This window comes from Mirounga angustirostris, unplaced genomic scaffold (assembly GCF_029215605.1).
Source record: "Mirounga angustirostris isolate CCGP_5_RB_7025 unplaced genomic scaffold, mMirAng1.0.hap1 SCAF_4, whole genome shotgun sequence".
Lineage (NCBI taxonomy): Eukaryota > Metazoa > Chordata > Mammalia > Carnivora > Phocidae > Mirounga > Mirounga angustirostris.
The window spans coordinates 90,161,670-90,184,644 of record NW_026991712.1 but is presented as its reverse complement, the minus strand read 5'-3'; the positions used below and the strand labels follow the sequence as shown (position 1 = coordinate 90,184,644).

The window sequence follows — 22,975 nt, the reverse complement described above, 5'->3', positions numbered from 1 at the left end:
TGTTGCTGAGACTGGGTCAGAGGAAGAAGCAGTGGGTGTGTTTCATGGGCAGCATAGTGTTCGAAAGCATGGCCTTCAGAGTTAGACATCGCTGTGCTTGAATCCTGGCTCTGCCAACTTATTATCAAGGGCAGATCGCTCACCGTCTCAGAGACTGTATCTGTAAGGTGGTATGTTTTTGAGGATTAAATGAGATATATGTAAATCAGCACTATGTTTGGCATTTGGTAAGTATCCAGTGAATGGTGGTTTTTATATAGGAAATCACCTACATTACCTTCTCTCGGGAGGAGGCAAAGCCTAGGTTTTGCTCAGCTATCTTTTCTAATAAATTCTCATAGAGAAACTTCATGGTTTTAATTACATTCTCAATAATTTCTTTTTGGGGGGCAACAATACTGTAGTTTTAAAGTAGATGTGATCAGTCAGGTATTTACTACTTATTAAGTATATACTATGGCATGATATTATATTCTAGAAACTTAAGAAGGCTTAAATTCTGGGTAAGACTACAGAGTCCAAGCTGCCCCCTGCAGATTCCTTTTTGCCCCAACTTTGTCCCTGAAGCTGCCTCTTCAGCGGCCTTCACGGGGGCCATCAGGCTGCAGGGCAGCCCTTGATGTTGTTCATAAACTTACTTCTACTTTTACGACTTGTTTCTATGTCTGGGCTGTTTCTTGGTTGCAGCATAGCCTGGAATGACAGTCCTCAAGTAGGACACATACTTGTTCCTTCATCATGGTGCATCTTCTTATATTTTATGTCCATTGTTAACTTTTGTAAGTTCCCAGTGATACTAGAGACTGACCCCTGACTCAGGGAGCTACATGATCCAGACAGAAACAGAAAAAGAGAATGTTGGAGGGGTGCTTGGGTGGCTCAGTCAGTTAGGTGTCTGACTCCTGGTTTTGGCTCAGGTCATGATCTCAGGGTCCTGGGATTGAGCCCCCCTCTGTAGTTGCACTCCACGCTCAGCAAGGAGTCTGCTTGAGGATTCTCTCTCTCTCCCTCTGCTCCTCCCCCACTCGCACACGCCCTCTCTTACCTTCTAAAATAAATAAATAAATCTAAAAAAAAAAAAAGAGAGAGAGAGAGAGAATGTTGGAGTTGGAAGGGATGGTTCATTCCAGGGTTGCCATCTGGCCTCCATGGGCAAAGGTCAGTGGGCCTGCTCTGTTCGGCTCATGCACAGCTTGAAAGAAATTCATGTGACTGCTAGTTTTCCAGTTCAAATTGCTTTATTCCAGGCCACTTCACTTACTCATATCTAACCAGATCCTGTAAGCATTTGAGTTTAACCGAGGACCCTCATTTTATAGATAAACTGAGGCTTGAAAGAGACATGTGCCCCAGGTCACAAAGACTTAAAATGGCAATGAAACTGAGAGACGGGCCATGTGCTCTCATAGTTGGAGGAAAAAGACTTCTTAAACAGTCTTAGCAAAACCAGGGGAGACTCCTGAAGCGGGGGGACACTTGGTTGGAAGTACGTGCAGACATCTGTTAGCAGATAAAGGGGTTCTAGGGTATTCCTGACAGAGGACCTGATATTTTTGAAGGGAGGGAGAATGGTTAATTCCCTGATCTCTCACTTTATTGGGGCCTTTGAAGTGTTAACAGATAATGGGGTGAAGCGGCTTGGTATTGGATTAAGAAGGTTGTTGGAACGATAAAGAGAATGAGTGATGGAGTGAGGCAGAGAGAAGGGAAATCAATAATTCTGATAGGGATGAGGTTGGGAGAGGAGACTGAGGTGAAGAACATGAAAGTGAGGGGGGTTTTGTAAATAAATGGGTTTAGATTTAGGGTTTTTCAAAGGTGACATGCTGTGGGACTAACTCAGTTCTATTGTTCTGCAGAAGCAGAGAAGTCACTGAACAGGCTTTCGGGCTGAATTTTGTCCATCCCTTTTGGGAAAGTTTTTCCATAACTTTAAGTCAGTTTTATTGAGGTATAATTTATATATTTTAAATTCACCCCTTTTAGGTGCACAGTATGATGGGGTGACAACTGTATACAGTTGTGTGACCACCACAACAACCGTGATCTAGAACATTTCCCTCACCCAAAGCATTCCCCTGTGGTCTTTTGCAGCCAACCCCCTTCCCCATGTGCAGCTGCTGGCCAGCCCTGCTCTGCCTTCTGTCACTATAGTTTTGCCTTTTCTAGAGTTTCAGATAAGTGGATTGTACCTTACAGCATGTAGTCCTTTGTGTCTGGCTTCTTTTACGTAGCATAATGATAATTTTTGAGATCTGTCCACGTTATGTGGATCCATAGTTGGTTTCCCTTTACCACCGAGCAATATTCCATTGTATGGATATGCCTCAATTTGTTTATCTATTCCCCAGTAGATGAGTCAATACCTTTGGGTTCTTCCCAGTTTTGTGCCATTATGAATTAAACTATCACAAAATAAAATGTAGTTAACAATTGCATATAGGTCTTCCTGTGGACATGTGTTCTCCTTACTCTTAGGTAAATAGCCAGGAAAGGACTGTTGGGTCATATGGTGAGTAGGTTTAACTTGATAAGCAACTGCCAAACTGTCTTCCAAAGTGACAGCACCCTTGTGCATTCCCACAGGTATACATATTTGAGGACTCTGGCCACTGTGCCTCCATAATACCAGCACTTGGTATTATGAGTCTTTTTCATTTCAGCCATTCTAGAGGATGTATTGTGGTATTACATTTGGTTTTGTTGCGTTGTTTTGGATTAAATTTTGAAGTTCAGTTTCTCAGTTTTTTTCTTTTAATGGTTTTTGCTTAGTGTCCTAAGATGTCTAACCCAAGATCACAAAAACTGCTGCCTATATTTGCCCTTAAAATAAATGGTTTCAGGCTTACTCTTCATGTCGTCCGATTACTCTCCTCTGCCTTTGAACACAAACACTTCCCATATTATAGTAAGTCTGACGGAAATGTGTATTAAGTTTTTAAATTCATGCTTGGTGTGTACCTCCTTCACTATCCTGGGTCTGCGTTGCCTCCTATGTGCCTGTTTGTGCAAAGCCAGGCAGACACACACACGGAATTTTCTGGAATCCAAGGTCTGTCCTCTGTAGTTGTCCTCCCATGCTGCAGCAGAGGGCCTTACTTTGTGTCTCGCAGTCAAGCCGCTCATTATGACAGCTCACATGGCTTCCACAGAGAACAATAGGCCAGGCCCCACTGCAAACCCTTTTACGTATTTTAACTAACTTAATCCTCAAATCCCTGAGGAAGAAAATGAAGGCTCAGAGACTTCAGGCTCCCTATAATACAGCCAGTTAGTGGCAGGGTCAGTGAGATCCGGAGTGGCTTAATTCCAAGCACTTTGTTTTCCCCACTGTCATAAACCCCACAGGCTGTGGCTGGAGTCTTCCATGATTGAGCACATCTTGGGACCCAAAGCCACCTGATTGTTGTCTTTCTCTAATCAGATGCGTCTCCAGTCTCAGTTCAGACACCTGATTCTAAAGTCCTCCAGTGGGGCCCCTGGACAGAGGGTCCCCAAGGATGGCCCTTAGCCCGCAGGCGGAGACCCGCACGTGGCAGCAGGGCCCCAGAGGAAGGCAGTGTGGTTTGTGCTCTGCACAAAGTGCACAGCGAAGGGGACAAGTAGGGGCTGAAGTCATCCAGCCTGCTTTTGTCCTGTGGGCCCACGGGGCTGTGTCTCCCCAGAGGAGGTTTTTTGGTTCCTACAAATGCAGTGTATCTGCTAGTAATGGCCCTGTCCTCTAGGTGAAGCCGGCTAACCCCTGCGCTAGTGACCGCAAGTGCCGTCACGTGCTGAGTTAGTCACACATCCCACCCTCCTGGCCCTCACGACTGGCCGAGGACTGAGCGCATAACCCATGTCAGGAGATTCTTGGCCAATGAGGCTTAGTCTGGAGGCTCCTGTTTGAGGGCTGTGGGTCTCCTTCTTCTCAAGGTGAGGACTGGAGCTGTGGCAGCCAGTCCTGCAACTAGATGGGGCTTGATAATGAGGTTCATTCCCACCAAAAAGGGTCTAAAAATGCACAGAGAAAACCCTATTCTGCTGACTTTGTTGAGCCCTTGGTCAAGTTATGCCTGAAGCCCACATCTCCTCATGGACCCTGGAGTAATATATACCAATAAATTCTCTGTTTTGCTTAGACAGTCTGGCTCTCAGTTGTGACCAAGAACCCACCGACTAGTCCACACATAGCGCACCCAGGCCCACCCCCCCGGACCCCTTCCTGGCTCTGTCTCCATCACAGCACCTGTCACCCTCTCATAAGACATTATTTACTTATTTAATTAATTGAGTTTCTCCCTCCACTCACCCCTGTTGAAGTGTATGCTCTATAACGGCAAGAGATTTTTCGGGTTTGTCTCTGGAATGGGTTCTTAGCACACAGCATGCATTCAATAAAATTCTGTTGAATGATATACCTACTCGCTGAATAATTAAAGATTGCTAAAATTCCATATGCACAACTTTAGGAGACCAGGGCAGTCCTAAAGTTAACCAAGGACCAGCCTTCTAATAAGACATGTGGCTGCCTGCCCTCGTTTGGGAATGTCGCAAAGCGCACACTGCGCTCACGCATGTGCAACTTGTTGGCATTCCGGCAATTTCAGGGAGGCTGCTTACTTAGTGCTAGTCACCACGAGTGTTTTAGGTTAGTGATGCTGTTCGGATGGAACTGTTTTCATATTTTAAATATTTTTAATGTATTTACAGAATGACTGTTAGATTTCACTTTGTTTTGTGTTATTTGTCACTGTTATTTGTCACTTTTTGGATGTTTATTTTGTTTCTCTTTACTTTGCTATCATGAGCTCCTTTTCCTCAGGAGAGGATGAAACAATTAGGGGATGTGGGTGGGCCATGGTGTCTTTTATCTCTCATATGTGCCAGAGTCAAGAGACATTGAGAACCTCTACCTTTTTGGGATATCGTGATCCATGTTTTCTTTACATTCTGTTAATTTTTACAGGAAATACCACAGAACCTGGCACTTAATCCAACGAGGTTCTTACATGGCTCCTATCAGTCTGGCATTCCAGATTTATCTTCCATCTCTGTTACAGAATCTGATACTTTTGTTTGTTTCTCTGATGGTGGCTTGCCCAGAACACTCGTAGGAATTGGTGGGTTGCTTTTTGCTGAAGCTATCAACTTTGAAAGAATGACCCTTTTCCATCTGCCTGTCATCTTGTCTGAGCTCCCACCATTAAGATATTTATCCTTTGGGTTAATAAGCTTTTTCATGCTTAGAAGGAGCAACACAGGGGCACCTGGGTGGCTCAGTCGGTTAAGTACCTGCCTTCAGCTCAGGTCATGATCCCAGGGTCCTGGGATCGAGCCCCACGTCCAGCTCCCTGCCCAGTGGGGAGTTTGCTTCTCCCTCTCCCTCTGCTCCTCCCCCTGCTCGTGTTCTCTCTCTCTCTCACAACTAAATAAATAAAATCTTAGAGAAGAAGCAGCAGCAACACATTATTTCTGATGTCTTCCTCTTTGGTTACCAAAAGGGTGACAAGGGTGTGGAGGAAGGGAGGAAGAAGTGGAAGAGTGGCATGACTTCCCTTCTCCTCATTGCACTCTTCTCTGAGCCAGCGTGGGACAGCTGATCTCAGCCTGCTGAGGTCACAGGGGAGCAGGGGAGCGTCCTCAGGTTCAGGTATAGGACTCTGTGTTGACCAGCTGGCAGAGCAACATGGGCGAAGCCAATGGCCATCCACCCAGCCTGAAGCACATGGCCTGGCCACACGTCCTCTCCTCTCTGGGGCTTCTAAGAAATGCAAATGTGATCACACCAAAGCCACATTTTCTGTAATTGTCAAGCCAATATTATTTCTTCTTACGTGGCCAAGTAGATTCCTGACCTAGGGAGTCACGAATCTGTACGAGGGAAAAAGTACCTCCTGAGTATTGGAGAAACCGCCTCATAAGGGATCTCAAACCTCACTAGGCAAAGAGACTTGAGCAAGGTGACAGGGCTGCTAGTGGCCAGGGAGAGAGAAACATCGGGCCCAAGGCCGCTCCAGGGCATTGGCCGTGACTCTTGTCACAGCGTGCATACACTTCAACAACCCCCACCCACTCACCCCCACACTGAGGTTGGCCTGGCACATCGCCTCCCTCTCTAGTCAGACCAGGGCTGCAGCTGAGGGGGAGCTAGTCTGAGGAAAGGCAGGGACAAGGAGGAAGGAGATGAAGAGGCACGTGGGTATGTTCTCTGAGTCTTATTTCGCTGTTTTATTCCCATCACTATCAAACTGGAACAGAGCAGTCTTCTATGCAGACAGCTATTTATTGAGAGATGGCCCTGGAATCTATGGCTCATGTCAGCCTAATAGGGACCCTACTGGTAAACATTCCCCGTGGTGAAAGGAAAACTAAGCAGGTGTCTGAGCAGGAGGATCTGGGCACTAGAGAAAGGGCAGGGGGGTGCAGAAGCTGAAGGGGGCTGGGGGCTCACTCCTGACGTTCCTCCTCCTGTCTCCAAACCTTTGATGAGACATTTCCATTTGGCTATTCACCAGTCCCCTCCCTCCTCCGAGACAGCCAGAAGTGAGGAAGAGGAAAGCAGAGGACCATGGAGACAGATCCCGGGGTGACCTTTAGAGCTAGAAGCCACTGCCCTACCAGTGTTGAGGACTTGGCTTCTAACAAACCTAAAAAAGTGAGTCCAATAAGGGCCTCATCAGCCTCAGTTGCTATGTTTACTCGAAGATGATGATCAGAGGCAGCCAGCGCGCACAGAGGGAAGGGGACAGGGGCCCGCGCGGTATGGGCTCAGCCTGGATGCTCGCTCTATGGCTGGTATTTGCACAGGAAGTGCTGGTGCTTGCTGCAGTCATTGCTCTTCCAGGTCAAAAAATCTGCAAGAAAATAAAGAGATGCTCAAATCTATCTGGTTCTGTACTGCACTTACCCGCACGACCTGGGTGTTTTGCTTGCAACCCTCGGGAAGGTACCACCATGGTTCATTTCACGGGTCACCTGGGCCAGGATGTGTGCCCTGGTGTTGGGTCAAATGCCGGTCTACATGTTGCTGTGAGGGATTATTATTATTATTTTTTAGCTGTGATAAGTATCTAAATTAGTCGACTCTGAGTAAAGCAGATTACCCTCCATAATGTGGGTTATCATCCAATCAGTGAAAAGATGGAGTTTGCCCAAGGAACAAGGAATTCTGCCTCCAAAATGCCCCCAACTCAGGACTGCGATATCAGAGTCACTGGCCCGCCCTGTGCACATCAGCTTTGCCAGCCCGACAATCGCATGAGCCAATTCCTTAAAAGAAATCTATCTCTCAAGACAAGTATCATATGATCTCACTGATATGAGGAATTCTTAATCTCAGGAAACAAACTGAGGATTGCTGGAGTGGTGGGGGGTGGGAGGGATGGGGTGGCTGGGTGATAGACATTGGGGAGGGTATGTGCTATGATGAGTGCTGTGAATTGTGTAAGACTGATGAATCACAAACCTGTACCTCTGAAACAAATAATACATTATATGTTAAAAAAAAAAAAGAAGGAAGATAGTAGGAAGGGAAAAATGAAGGGGGGGGAAATCAGAGGGGGAGACAAACCATGAGAGACGATGGACTCTGAGAAACAAACTGAGGGTTCTGGGGGGTGGTGGGAGGATGGGTTAGCCTGGTGATGGGTATTAAGGAGGGCACGTTCTGCATGGAGCACTGGGTGTTATACGCAAACAATGAACCATGGAACACTACATCAAAAACTAATGATGTAATGTATGGTGATTAACATAACATAATAAAATAAAATTTAAAAAAAAGAAATTTATCTCTCTACATACGCATCCTATAACTTCTGTCTCTCTGAAGAACCAGACACTAACACTGGTCCTAACTTTGTTACCAGAAAGAAAAATAATTTAAATGTTACACACAATCGCAGAAGCCCATGCCCACATCCCTTCTGAGTCCCTCAGAGCTTGATATGAATCCACAGAAAGTGGGGGTCCTTTGTGTTGGAAACAGGATGCTGTGAGGGTGATTTCTCCAAAGTTCACAGCTGAGGCACTAAGCAGAGCCTGTTTGAAGGTCAAAGAATTGGAAGCCGCCGAGCCAGTCATGGCCCACAGGCCATCCTTTTATAAGGAAGGACCCAGAGCAAGGAGGAGGTGGGTCTTGAAACTGAAATGTTTTTGAGGAGAGGTCCAACTATGGCCACACACAGAGTCACTTGTCACGGTGGGTGTGTGCAGCAGAGCACCGAGTCTGGATGTCTGCCTGGCTCTGACCCGTCCTGGTGCCTCCTCCCTTCCTCAACACCAGGGAGGTGTGTGGAGGGGACCACAGCCCTCCCCTCCAGGCTGCGAGAACCCTGAGCCCAACCCGCACTGGGATAAGCATTTCACCTGTACGTATCCACAGGATTCGTACTCTTGGTTTGCCCCTTTTTATGGAGGGGCAACTGAGGCACAGAGAAGTAGGAAATCTGCTCAAGGTCACACAGCTACATGGAGGGATGGAATCCTACCCCAGGCATTCAGAATGCAGAGCCCAGGGTCTTGTCCCCCAACTGCACTGAATATGAAATTTCTCTTTAAATTGTAGCACCCTAGTTATCATTATTGAATGTGTCAGAGTGGACCAGTAGAAATGTCAGAAAACTCTGGCAAGTGCGATTTGCCAGAGAGTCCCGAGAGAGTTCCACTGTGGTGCAGAAAGGGAGTCAGAAAGGGTGAGAGAAGAACCAACCGGACAGAACGTCCTGGGAAGGTCCTTCTAAATGGACATAGCAGAGGAACAAGTCCAGTCACACACAGGATGTGGGCATGTGGCTGTGTTTTGGTCCATTAATACTATACCTTTGGAGTCTTCAAGAAACAATTCAGTCCCCGAGTTGGTGGGGCTAAATCTGTTACACAAATATAAAATGACACTGATGGGGCCAAGGGAAGGCTCTGTAAAATTCTCACTAGTCCTTGTTTCCTTCCTTGTGCTTTTCTGGCTTGAGCACCTGTATTCTGGTAGCTCAGAGCTGGGCTGAGTGACCCCGAGGAAAGGAAGAGATTCTGAAAGACCCAGTATTCTCAGGAGGACGTCAGGTTTCCCGGTCCCACGCAAGTGGCTTTGTTCCAGGCACTTGCCCCTGTGAACGTGGACCGACGGGAAAGACTTGTGTCTGAGAACTTGGTCCAGTTGAAATCTCAGAATCAGGGGAAGGACTCCGGAGGATATCTGGTCCATAGCTTCCTCAAAGGTATTCTGGCCTCCATCCCTAGAGCTTCGGATGTTGTAGGTCCAAAATGAGGCCTGGAATTTGTATTTTAAAAGTGTTCCTCAGTCGATTCTCCATGTGCCTTGGAGCTTCTCTTCTAACACTTTTAGCAGCTCTAGTGTCCACTTTTGCTTGGTTAACTTTAGTGATAGGGTTCTCACTACTTCCTGGGGGTAGCCCATTAGATTTTTGGGTAGTGTTAATTGCTCAAAAATTTTTTCCTTCATTTAGGCAGAAATCCACACTTTGTTAGCTTCTACCTATTGGTCTCAGTTGTGTTCCTTCCATCTGGGCTGTTTTGAGCCTTTCCCAGCAGCGGTTATGATCTCTGCAAGTCTGCGAGAAGTCCTTCCTTCATCTGTGAGGAGACCCTCTTACTGTGAAGGGTCTAGACCATTCATACTTTGCTGCTGGTAAGTTTTCCTCCTCTTTTTTGTGCATATAAACTTTATTCCTCAGACGACAGCCACCCTGCCTCATGTCCCTGAGTCCTTAGTCCAGGCCTTTCCCAGACCCACTTCCTGCCTGGAAGGGTGTTCTGGTGACACCTTGGGGCCTTTTAAACCCACTGGTGTGGTCTTTGGCATCGAGTAGCCTCTTTATCTTTGATATTCTGTTTTCTTGTTTTACAACGGAAATCTTCCACATCACTTACCCACTGTGGTTCTCAAATTCAAGCGATTATGCCTCCTAAGGGATATTTAGCAACATCTGCAAACATTTTGGTGGAAACAACTTGTGGGGGGGGGGAGCGGTGGTTCTACTGACATCTAACGATTAGAGATCAAGGTATCCTAAACCTACGAAGAACAGGGCAACCCCCACAACGAAGAATTATCCAGCTCCAACTGTCTTTGGTACAAAGGTCGAAAACTCTACCTTATTACATAAAAAGCAAGGAATGAAAGAAGACAAGAGAAACAAGGAGACTCACATGATTGTGTGCAGCCTGCCGCTAAGGGTCTGGGCCCTGCACTTTGGGGACAAAACTCAGGGAAACAAACAAAAGGGAAGAATGCAGGCCAAGAGGAGGTCCCCAGGGTTCCCAGGGAACCCTAACTATCAAGAAGTCAGCAGGGGGTCCCACATATTTGCACCTGGTAGTCTGGGTTTCCCAAAATGTGGCATCTTTCCCCCTCATTGTATGAATATAATAGGATTTAAAAATAAGCATATTTAAGGGGAAAAGTGAGTGGATTTAAAGAACATACTAAGTAAATAACTGAACAGCTGGGTCATAGGTGTGGCCAAGATTGTAACATGGTCACAGCCGACTGAAGGTTGCTACACCAGGTCTGTGGCAAGGGCCTGTCCTGTAGGAAACGGAGTCACTGGTGCGGATGGGGCGACGGGGAGCGGACGTTCCATTTTTTGCTCTTACAGGGAAAGGGCAGGAGCTCTGATTTGGGAAGAGGCGAGGGGCGGTGCGTGAGAACTTACTGTCCTTGAAGCTCATCTCCACACAGTACTCGTCCCTACGCCTGGACGCGCCAGACCAGCTTCTGTAGCCAGAGAAGGCCCCATCGATCCACTGCCATTGTTGCCTCTGCAAGTAACCAGAGATGGAAGACGGTCCGCCTGCAGGCCTCACAGCCCCTTAGAAACTTGTAAAAATCGGGGCACCTGGGTGGCTCGGTTGGTTAAGCGACTGCCTTCGGCTCAGGTCATGATCCTGGAGTCCCGGGATCGAGTCCCACATCGGGCTCCCAGCTCAGCGGGGAGTCTGCTTCTCCCTCTGACCGTCCCCCGTCTCATGCTCTCTCTCTCTGTCTCATTCTCTCTCTCAAATAAATAAATAAAATCTTAAAAAAAAAAAAAGAAACTTGTAAAAATGTGCCATTGCAAAAACTGGGGAAGCCCAGAAACATGCACGGAATGAAACATAGAAAACTCACCCCATTTATTCACCGAGAGGAAAACATCACTAACAATTTGGCATATTTCCTTCTGCTGTAAACATTTTTCTCTACCACCATATTTTTATGTGCTAACATATGTGGTGATCTTTAAAATACTTCTTCAGCTACGCACCTTGCTTTCTAAACATTTTTAAATGGTAATGATGTACTAGAATATACCTTAATTCTGTTGATGATATTTACATTGTTTCCAACTTACTCTTATTATAAAGAATACTGCCATGAACAACTTTGTTCCTAGAGCTGTTTCTGCACTTAAACTTATTTTCTTAGGATAGAAACCCGGTAGTAGAATGAATGGGTCAAAGGGCATCAATATGTTGAGGATACTGATATGCATGGCCAAACTACCTCCCAAACACTTCAGTTGTAGGAATTTAAGTCCCCATCTACTGGACAACTTTTCTATATCCTTAAAAATGTTACGCATTAAGACAAAGCGAAAGCTTGATGATCTGATAAGTCAAATTATATTGCTATTTTAATTCGCATTTCTTCGATAACTAGAGACATTGAACAATTTTTGAAAGGATTTTATGAGCTATTAACTTTCTTCAGTTATGAATGTAGAAAATTAAATCACCAAAACAAATCTGGTATAAATAGATGTAAATATTTGTCTGGACTCTGACGGAGAGAATTCTGATTGATAGCAATGTGAATAGATAAAAATGTATAATTAATTGTATAAAATGCTGGCGACATCTATGGCAAAATTTTGTCAAGAAACAAAGGCTGGGGGTTCTCTTCTTGTGTTTCTTATGTCTGTTTGGGTTAATGATAGAAGACCCACAAAGAATCTGTAAACTGCAGGTCCCACATAGAGACCTCCACCACCAGCTCAAAGACCTCACGTGCCATTCTTTACAGTGAGGTGTTTGATGGAGACTGAAATGAGGGACTAGTGAAAAAAATTATGGATGAAATAAAAAGCACAATAGCATCTAGGAAAAGGCTTGGCTGAAAGTTCTCAACTTGAACTCAAGATCTAATGGGAATTTAATTAAGCCAGATCCCATAGCAGGTGTGTGTGTTTATATACACGTATATATATGTATGTTTATATATATATGTATGTATATACCTGTATATACTTACACAACTTTTTTTAAGGCTCTGAAAAGCCGGTCATTTGGTGTTCTAAGATTTGGGAGGACTTTACTTAGAAGTTCTATAAAATGATGCCATTGAAAGGCGCCTGGGTGGCTCAGTCGTTAAGCGTCCGCCTTCGGCTCAGGTCATGATCCCAGGGTCCTGGGATCGAGCCCCGCATTGGGCTCCCTGCCAGAGGGAAGCCTGCTTCTCCCTCTCCCACTCCCCCTGCTTGTGTTCCCTCTCTCGCTGTCTCTCTCTCTGTCAAATAAATAAATAAAATCTTTAAAAAAAATAAAAAACATGTCAAACTCTTTCTGGTGTATTCTGGGCAGTAGGGATAGAGAGGGCATTTCAGTATAAGAATTGGCAATGGGTGCACCTGGGTGGCTCGGTCGGTTGGGCATCTGCTTTTGGCTCAGGTCATGATCCCAGGACCCTCGGCTGGAGCCCCATGTCGGGTTCCCTGCTCAGTGGGAAGCCTGCTTCTCCCTCTCCCACTCCCCCTGCTTGTGTTCCCTCTCTCGCTGTCTCTCTCTCTGTCAAATAAATAAATAAAAATCTTAAAAAAAAAAATGATGCCATTGAAATAATTTCCTCCACTGAGAGCCAGAACTGAGACCCAGAGCTTGAGGCTTTGGCCTCTATGGATTGGAGGCAGTGACTGAAGGAGATCCACAGCCTGTGTCCCTGTCAGTAGGCCTGGAGGCCGTTTCCCAGACTAGGGGCTATCTATCCAGCTTTGCCCAGGGGGCATCGGTGGGCCACGTCGGAGGTTACCTTTTGTGGGTCATGCAGGCCGATCCACACGGGCTGGTTTCTTTGGTAGCCAGTTATGTGTTTTGCTATGATGGCGGCTTCTTTTACATTCTGGAGAGACGCTAGGTGGGCTCCGTTTCCGTAGGACTGGCACTCGAGCTGTGGGCAAGACGTCTTGCTAATCATCTCTTGAGTTTTATTTTTTTTAAATTTTTTTTAAAAAGATTTTATTTATTTATTTGCGAGAGAGAGAATGAGAGACAGAGAGCACGAGAGGGAGGAGGGTCAGAGGGAGAAGCAGACTCCCCGCCGAGCAGGGAGCCCGATGTGGGACTCGATCCAGGGACTCCAGGATCATGACCTGAGCCGAAGGCAGTCGCTTAACCGACTGAGCCACCCAGGCTTCCCTCATCTCTTGAGTTTTAAAAGCATAATCCTCACCCCAGAACCCTAGGGCTCCAAGCAACGTGGAGCGCACAGCCCCACCTCTCCCAGAAGTTGAGATCTACACCCTGTGACACTGCCTGTCTCCAGAGGAGAAAACGCAACTGCCCCAAGTGTGGGGTCTCGGAGGAAGAGGCGGCTCGAGGCAAGGTTGTGAGCTTTAGGGTCAGTGGACGTGCCTGCGGTCCTCCTGGTCTTGCCCCGAGTTACTGTATGTGACCTTGACAAGTCACATGACCTCTCGGAGGCTCACACTCCTTACCTGTAAAGTCGAAGAAATAATTACTCTGCTACACAAGGCTCACTACATCACTACATGATGCCATTGAAAGGCGCCTGGGTGGCTCAGTCGTTAAGCGTCTGCCTTTATATTATAAATGGCTATAATTATAATATATAAAAAATTATAATGGCTATAATTAAATATTCTAATTCTGCATTTCAACAAATCTAAGAAATCACTGATTATAAAACGTGCCCTTTGTCTCATGTCCCACTAGAAAGGAAAGAGAGAAAAAAAAATCAGTGCCACTTTATCTAAGGGAACACACGTGAACAGGATGAGTCTAGAGCAGATAGAATAAGGTGGGCTCTTCACGCAGCACCTCCAAAATGATGAGCACCTCACACACAGTATCCCGCTCAATCCTCACGCCAGTCTCAGGAAGTAGGACCCACCTTTAGTTTATGGTGGAGAAATGCACGATCGGAAAAGGGCGTTAGACTTAGTTGCCCAAGAATAGAGCCCAGGTCTGTGTAACTCCCAAGTTTGATGTCGGTTTTATTGTAAATTATTCTGGCCCTATACTGCACAAGAATAATATACTGTAAATTGTAAACGGTGCTCTGTACCTTATCTTTATTTGGTACCAAATAGGAACAGTGTGGACTGTCTACAAATCTGTGATGCTTCCTCCAAGGAGAGGGGAGACTCCTCAGATGCTGGTCGAGAATTGAAGATCCCGTGTTCGCGACCTTCTGATTCTAGATGAATGTGCCTGTCTGTTTGCTTTTCCTCAGCAGTGGCCATAAGATTTAATCTAGTTGGAGTTTTGAGTGTTTTCATCCCAGTTAAACTAGACCAGGGGCTGGGGTGCAAGCATGTATCTATCTACTGGTGCAACTTTCCAGACCCAAGTTTGTTTTACTCCTGTATGGTTTTTTTTCATCCCAAATTCTTGTTCTTCAAAGATGCTACTTTCATTCCTATGCAAGAGAATGCAGGTGGGATTTTTCTTATCGATTACTGAATGATAATCACATTTTGTTTCAGGTATCGGATGGAAGATGCGGCATAACCATTCCCTAACCAGAAATTTACTGTCCAATTAAACGAGACAACCTTTTATATACACACGTCTTAGAGCTAGATAGAGATATATATACTTATTTTATGCTCTTTGGGGGTTGTGTTACAGGATCTGCCTACATGATAAAACCTAGTTTAACACAACTTAGTTGAATAAAAACATGGCTTTGGCTGGGGTTGCTATTTTAGTGCTTCCCTCTGGCATCCTGCTCATGATGAGATGTGGTTAGAGTTGAATATTCATACAGGCCTCCCACTTGTCAACCACTTCACAACACCAGAATGCTTCCAGACCCCTAATTTCATTTGACTTTCAAACTTGTGAGGCATGGAAGCCAGATTACCAGTCAACATTTGGTGAGAGTACCAGTCACAAAGGACTCCTGGGACAGAAGAGGAAACAGGCTCCAAGTGGTTCCGTGAGATTTTCCTCCAAGTTCCCACGCCTGGTAGTGAGGGAACCGGGCCTGGAACCCAGACCTCTCTGCCTCTCGTGTGCGAGATCAGATCTACCCATCATCTTCATGGCCCCCTCCATACCAGGGCTCTCGAGAACTAAGACTGGCCCTCAACTCTGGCAACTAGTCAAGCAGTAGCAGGGGCCACGGTAAAGGTTTGCCGGGTCCTTTTCCAGCACCTTCTCTGCATTCGGTTCAGGAGTAACCGGTCAACTCTGCTAAGACTCTGGATCCATCCTCTGGACTGTTTTTGCCTTGAGAACCTCAACTGAGCACCCAGCCTCTGCCGTAGGCTCTTTGCAAGTTATTTTAATGAATCCTTCTGAGAAGCCTGTAGGGTAAAGTGCCATCCCCATTTTAAAGCAAGAAAACCAATCAAGTGAGGTATGACTTAACTCTGTAAGGCAGGGTCATGATTTAAACTCAGGTCTGTATGACTCCCAAGTCCCCCAGGTATCTTCCTCTTTGTGTTGGCAGAATTCAGGTTGGAATCTCTGGAGACAGGCAGTACAGGTGACCTTTCAAGATTTCTTCAAGTTTGCTTCTCAAGAATTGAGGAGACGTTCATTGCTCTCCACCAGCTTTCTTTCTTTCAGCAAACAGTGTCTGGGAAACCCCTTCTTCATTTAGTGTTTTCTCTCTCTCTCTTTCTTCCTCTCTCTCTCTCTCTCTGTAACCATCATCCACATCAGCCCAGGAAGCACTGCATTAGGGCTGATTTCCCTGGGTTTGTTCCACTAGTTACTCTGGGTATAATCTTGGGAGAGTCACTCATGCTCACACTGCATCGAAATCTTCTGTTTAAGTGTCACAATCTTGCACTAATCCTGCACTTTTTAAGGCCAGAGAAGACTTTATAGCTTCAATAGCTGTCACTTGATCACTGAGTTATTTATAAACAGAATTCTGAGGCCATTCTGGGCCCAAATCACACCACATTTCCCCATAAGGTGCCCCCAACCAGTCACGCCCATTAAAGAACCACAACCCAGAGAAACAGCTGCATGGGCTCCCCACACTCCTCGGAGGTGAAGTGGCTACTTGGGTGTCTTCTAGACAAAGCCTCAGTGAAACAAAACCAGCGCCTTTGTTGGGGGCTGTGGGCAGTGAGGCCTTCCATTTGTTTAGACTGCTTCACTTTCTGTCAGGCGGTTCTGAAGACCGTGCCCCAGGCCTGGCTGCACACTGCTCTTTCTGGCAAATGAATGAGTGCGACACACAACCGCCTTCTCCCCATTTCAGCAGCCAGGTGCCTCCTCAGAATGCCAAGGCAGGACCCTTACTTCTGAGTCACATGAGACCTGCAGCACCTGGTGGCCCCTGGCTTTAGAGACACCCGTCCAAGCATGGGGCCTGGTTTCTTACCTCAGCTTCAGACCAGCTCCTCAGCTTCCGGAAGTATCCGTAGCAACTGGACAGGTGGTAAAACCATCCAGGAGCACAGCTGGGTCTCACGAGGACGTCTGCACAGACACCAGAGGCAAGCACAAGTTAGGAGGGCAAAAACAATCACTTCCCACGTGGTCGGTTTCCAGAATGACCCGGAGACGGGGTGCCCTGAGGAAAGATCCTGCTAAGCTGCCAAGACTTTATACCGTTCATCTTTCTCCCAGCCTTCTCCAAAGGGAACTACGGCCTTTATAAGGGTAACTGTGCATTGGAGAAAAGGATACAATCAGAGCTTTTGAGGATCACTGGTGGGCGCTGGTTCTGAACTGACACGAATTCCATGAGACTCAAAAACGTCACTGTGGTCCATCTGAGGAGGGGCTTATGGAGCTCAGGTGACCACAGAGGTTTAGCTAGGAGGTTCACGGCAGGCCCGGTGGGACCCGCAGCCCACCCTGTGATTGTTTCCCCGGTTATCGAATGCACGATTGGAACAGACATACTGAGCAACCGACACAATCCCCACTTTGGTCGTGAGGTCGAACAGCCAGAATTGAAGGCAGCACAAGGTTTTAGGCATTACAAGGAAGGAGTGGTGGTTTCGGCCAGGGGGACACAGGACAGGTTAGCACTGAAGTTTGCCTTAAGGAGAGGGGATCGTTCGGGCGCAGTTGGTTAAGCGACTGCCTTCGGCTCAGGTCATGATCCTGGAGTCCCTGGATCGAGTCCCGCATCGGGCTCCCTGCTCGGCAGGGGGTCTGCTTCTCCCTCTGACCCTCTCCCCCTCATGCTCTCTCTCTCTCAAATAAATAAATAAAATCTTTAAAAAAATAAAAATAAAAATAAATTTTAAAAAAAAGGAGAGGGGATCTTTCAGGCAAGTGTGGTGGAAAGGAGAAGGAGAACCAAGGCCTGGAAGCCAAGGAAACTGTGACAGAGAGAGGCATGGGCTCTTCCTGCTAGTTGAGTAGTGAGGGGGCCGCATCTGAAGGTTCAAGAAGCAAGGAGCTGGCTGGAGATGCAGATGGCCTAGATGAAGGGAAGGCCAGGCTGGTACGTTTGGGCTTCGTGACCCCGTGGCCACGATCCAGTGCTAGATGGGAGTGCAGAGCTCCTCCTGCTCCTGGAGGATGTCCACAGACTGTGTCACATCGCGAGTGTTTCCTCTCTCGCTACTCAAATGACACCACTGTCCCTTGTCTGCCCCATTCTCCTGTTCTATTTCATCCCATGCCTGAAAATCTCTAGGGACTTCCTATGCTTTCAGATAAGCTCCCAACTCTGGCTAGCATGGAAGGGCTTCCGTGACCTGGCTCCACAGCCCTCTCCAGCTGGGTTTTCCTGCGCAGCAACCCCAGAAAGTCTCTACAGCTGGGAGGATGATCTGTGGAGGAGCAATGGAATGACCGGTGGGAGTGTCCTGGCTCTACTTCCTTCCGGGGGATAGAAACCAGAGAGCTTTGGTGAAGTCCCAGAGTAGGGTGACTGGTTTCTCACTCCCTGGGTTTAGCTGGGATGAATTTCAAGCCCCTGCAGGGAAGCCAGACCCAGAACAACAGGGAGCTAACTCTCTGGTTAGTTGGCTCCACAGGAGGGCTTGGGGGCTGCCTCCCATAGTCTTTCATACTCTAGCATGGGTCAGAGAAAGTGGCTGAATCCCCCAGGTCCCGACCAGCCTAAGGATTGAGAAAACTGGTGGCTGGCAGTCGGCATGGGGGGAGGGCGGAAAGCCTTTGAGTACAAGGACATATCAAAGGTAGGCTAAGGCGAGGACCACAGACTTGAGCCCAGGACACCAACATGATGCCCAAAGAACACTGCTTCTGTTCCTTTGCCCTCCCAATGCATCTCCCCTTGGCCAAAGTATTCCCCAGTGGGAGGAATGCCAGGTTATATACATGTTCAGGCATGGTTTCCCTCACGGGGCTCATGGGACTATGAGAGGCACCGTGGACTAGGAGCCCGAACATCACATAATCTTGCTATGTGATCTTGGGCAAGTCTAGACTTCCTTCGGGCCTCATCTTCCTTGTAAACAGAACAAAGGCATTACACCAAATGTGCCCACATTCCATTTCTTTCCATTTCAGATATTCTATGATACACATCCTTAGCTCATGCATACCGCTTTCTTCCTGGCTTTTTCCACTGGAAGATCTTAGGGTATCGATTCTCACTCTGTTGACATGTTACTTTGTACCCGATGCTGGGACTACACGGGTGTAGGAGCCATCTCTCCAACGAGGCTCTAAGTTCCTTGCAAACCAAAATTCCCAGTATGTTCGAGTGGGAAAACGATGCATGAACATTGGGTAGCTCTGTACTTGCTGACTGCTAGGTGTCATATGCTTCAAATACATTACCTCCACCCGTCACAAGGAACTTGTAAAACAATTGCCATAACCGACATTTAGTTGATCATTTAACTATGGTTCACAACCACACAAGGCGGAATGTGTTTGAGTCTACAGTCCTCGCGCTTTTTGCCACATAACATTGTCTTCTGTTTCTGTCTTTGACATCTGTTTTTTTTTTTCTTTTTAAAGATTTTATTTATTTGACAGAGAGAGACACAGCGAGAGAGGGAACACAAGCGGGGGGAGTGGGAGAGGGAGAAGCAGGCTCGCCGAGCAGGGAGCCCGATGTGGGGCCTGGGGTCACGACCTGAGCCGAAGGCAGATGCTTAACCCCTGAGCCACCCAGGCGCCCCTGTCTTTGACATCTATTGCCTGCAGCAGCTAAACATGGTGTGGGGCGAGTGGAAGGCTGGGGGTGTGCTGCGTGAACACTGGCTGTGGGCTCAGATCCAGCTGAGTGACTGATACTCACTACCCAGGACTTCAGTGCTGGCTACACAGCTCAGCACCAGGAGCAGCCGCAGGCTGTGGGGGGCCATCTTCCTCTTCCCCGGGGCTGCAGGAGTGCTTCGGAAACCTCTCCTATAAGGGTCTCAGAGACCTTGTGAGTTTTCCCTCAAAGTTCCTGGATTCGCCTGGGTCTGCAATCTGAGCACAGTGGGTGAGACAGACCCAGGAATTTAGATGCCAAATCACATATGGAGGGGAAAAAAAAAATGTTTTTCTTGCTAAACCCAGATTATACAACAAAGGCAATCTCAAGCTAACTGTAGAGATTAGGAATATTTAATTTATGTCACCTGCAAGGCCTCTGGTCCAGTGCCAGAGACCTAACCGGACTGGGCTTAAAGTCTGGAGGAAAGGCATTTGGTATATTGTGAAGAGCCTGCTCCTGCTATTCTCAAGAGGACCAGCAGAGGGAGCCTAAGGCAAACTTTCTCAGAGACGGGGCAGGAACCGTCAACTCCATTAAATCAAGTCAGTCCCAAGAGTGAACTTGTCTGTGTTAGAATCAAAAGTGCACATATGGTCCAATACCCATATTTTACAGGTGAGAGGACCTGAGGTCTATGGGTATGAAGTGGTTTATTCCTTGTCACACAGCTACAACTAGATACCCTCACTTTAGGGCAACCCTCTTTCCTTCACACTTAGGTGATAACCACATTTTTTTTTTTAAAGAAAATTATCTTTCCCCATCACGAGACAGTACATGAATTATTAAAATATCCGTGAAAAACTGGAAAATAGGAAATAAATTCTATCTCCTAGCTTTTAGTGAATAGCATATAGACATCTTTCTAGGTACATCTACGTGTCGGTTTGTGTATCATTTTTATATAAATCGAGTCATGTTACCTGGTTTCATTTCTCAGAAACTGATTGATTGTAATGAACCTTCTTCCCCTAGCATAACTATTATGCAGTTTCGATCCCCTCTTTAGTATAAATGCACATACTCAGGGCTGTGACTTCACAGAACACGCACGTTGTCACACTGATACCCTTGGCTCAAATGCCCTCTGCACGGGCTGTTCTGTACGTCCCAGAACACAGACAGCAATGCTGGTTCCCCCAAACTTCAAGGAACACCCAATCTGTCCATTTTTTTCTTGCTAATTTTGGCACAATAAAGAAAAGTCTCACTGGTTAGTATTTTTTTAATATTCATAATTAAATTACTTAAATTGGTAATTTTTAAAATTTTTCAAAATATATAAAAAGAAGTTGAACATCTTTTTATATAATGATTGATTGGGCTTTTTAATTTCTTTGGTACATTTTTAGTTTACAGCTTTGCACATTTTTTCTGTTTGATTGCCATCTTTTTTCTCAGGAATCTGTAGGGCCTTTCTTTGTGCATTTATTGCCTTTCATATATTACTAAACATAGTTCCCATTTTGTATTTCTTCTTGTTTATCTTTTGCCACACTGAAAACTTCAAAAATTGTCATATTTACCTTCTTTTTTATAACATTCAGAATTTATATCAGAAAAATGGGCCATTACCATCCACGTAAGATTAAAATATCTACCCATATTCTCTTTTATTTTCATCCATCTGGCATTTATTTTAGTGTAAGCATGCAACTGGGTCCAAGATTTTCTTCCAAACAATTATTAGGATGAGTAATTCATCGAATCCTCCCTTGAGCATACTTTATGATCCAAAAATCAGAATACATATTCTAACTATAAAATAATAGATCGCTTAAGTGGAATGATGGAACATAATATTCAACTTTCCTGGACAATCTGAAGGTTCGATCCATAAACAGGTCCATGTGAGCACTCTGACACAGTGTGAATAAAGAAGGAAACCAAATGGTGAAGATTGTGATGGATCCCCCCCAACCTTTTACATCATTGCATTAACCCTGCACTTCTCTGAGGCACCTCCCTTCCGAAGGTGACTGAGGTATGTTCAATGTCCTGCAACCCCCTTAAAACACAAACAGCAAGGACTTCTCTGTCCAACCAAATGTCTGGGGGAAGGGAGGTACAGCATCTTTTGGAATAATCTGTAAGTGGATCTTAACAAACTGACATTCACTGGATGCTCCCATGTCACCTAATCTAATCATAACTAGGCTTCCTTGTAGGTATCATTAACTTATTTTACACACAAAGACACAAACTTCATTGAGATTAAGGAACTTTCCCAAAGTTTCACGGCTGCTAGATTTCACAGCCATGATTTAACCCGATGCTGACACCAAAGGCAATGCTCTTTATAATAAGGGAAGAAAGAAATGCATAGTTCAAGTTAAAAAACACAGCAGCAAAAACCATGACTAACATCATTAGACCTAGAGCATGTCGTTTCTGGCCCAGTGAAAAGCTGGTAAAGGAAAACAGATATTCAAAGAAAGCCTTCTGCCTTCAACCGGATGATTACCTGGTTGGCCCTCAAGGCTTTGAGGACCCCTGCCTTCTTCGGTGTCCTGAGAGATCCCAGGCAGTTTCTTGAGTTCTTATATCTTCTTGCTTCCAGAATTATATGACCTTTGTTTTAATCATAACACAATAGTATTGCTTGAAGTAATAATCCATCCATAAAAGTCTTATCTGTAGTCAAAGTGAATATGTGAGAGAAGGCTTGAGAATAAATCAAATAGCCAGAAGAACCCCTCCCTGTTGGTAAATAGTCTTTCCTTTCCATCCCACCTTATCAAACCTGACAACGCCCTGTGATCTGTTAGAAGCCCATCTTCTCTCCCTGTATTTACTTTTTCTTCTGTCACTCTTTTTTTTAAGATTTTTTAAATTTATTTGACAGAGAGAGACACAGTGAGAGAGGGAACACAAGCAGGGGGAGTGGGAAAGGGAGAAGCAGGCTTCCTGCTGAGCAGAGAGCCCCATGCGGGGCTCGATCCCAGGACCCTGGGATCATGACCTGAGCCGAAGGCAAACACTTAATGACTGAGCCACGCAGGCGCCCCTAGTTAAGAGTTTCTTTCTTTATTTTTTAATTTAATTTAATTTATTTATTTGACAGAGAGAGACAAAGAGAGAGAGGGAACACAAGCAGGGGGAGTGGGAGAGGGAAAAGCAGGCTTCCCGCTGAGCAGGGAGCCCAATGTAGGGCTCAATCCCAGGACCCTGGGATCATGACCTGAGCCAAAGGCAGACACTTAACGAATGAGCCACCCAGGTGCCCCTTCTGTCAATCATTTTTTCTCTTTCTACTGTCAATTTCCTTTATTTCTCCTTCCTTTGTATAAAGATGCCCCACTTCAACTCTGGAGAATCAGGATGTGTCTATCTTTGCAGAAAGGATTTGCCACCAGGTCTGGACATAAGTTATGCACCCCCATGGTGTGCTTGAGGGGTCCATACAGACTTTCCTCTTTAAGGCACCAACCCCATTCCCTTCATCATGCACCCCATTCCTCAAATACCTGTTTCAGCTCCTTCTCCTGTTCTTCAGAAACAAGGCGCTGAAATCTTGTCCTAATGGGGGGCAATTATGTCAAAATAGTGTACACTGATACAATATTTTACCATGCAGTGTTCTCACTTGAGTCATTA

General features: G+C 46.0%; 1 protein-coding gene across 1 annotated transcript; it reads right to left on the bottom strand.

Annotated features, from left to right (window-relative positions):
• Positions 1-6,557: 6,557 nt before the first annotated feature.
• On the bottom strand, positions 6,558-19,481 carry REG4 (regenerating family member 4). Its single transcript, XM_064587476.1, has 5 exons — positions 19,415-19,481; positions 16,562-16,659; positions 13,007-13,144; positions 10,656-10,761; positions 6,558-6,836 (listed from the first exon to the last, which is right to left on the bottom strand). The coding sequence occupies exons 1-5, from the start codon at positions 19,479-19,481 to the stop codon at positions 6,769-6,771; spliced, it is 477 nt and encodes a 158-aa protein (XP_064443546.1). The 3' UTR covers positions 6,558-6,768.
• Between the last annotated feature and the right edge of the window lie 3,494 nt (positions 19,482-22,975).

What these genes read in the sequence shown, in the direction of transcription:
- REG4 (XM_064587476.1), bottom strand. Translation starts at nt 19,481, where the DNA reads ATGGCCCCCCACAGCCTGCGGCTGCTCCTGGTGCTGAGCTGTGTAGCC. An exon ending in GCCTGCATGACCCACAAAAG is followed by an intron (nt 10,762 to 13,006) that starts GTAACCTCCGAC and finishes GGTTACTTGCAG; the next exon opens with AGGCAACAATGGCAGTGGAT. An exon ending in GGAGATGAGCTTCAAGGACA is followed by an intron (nt 6,837 to 10,655) that starts GTAAGTTCTCAC and finishes ATTTTCTTGCAG; the next exon opens with ATTTTTTGACCTGGAAGAGC.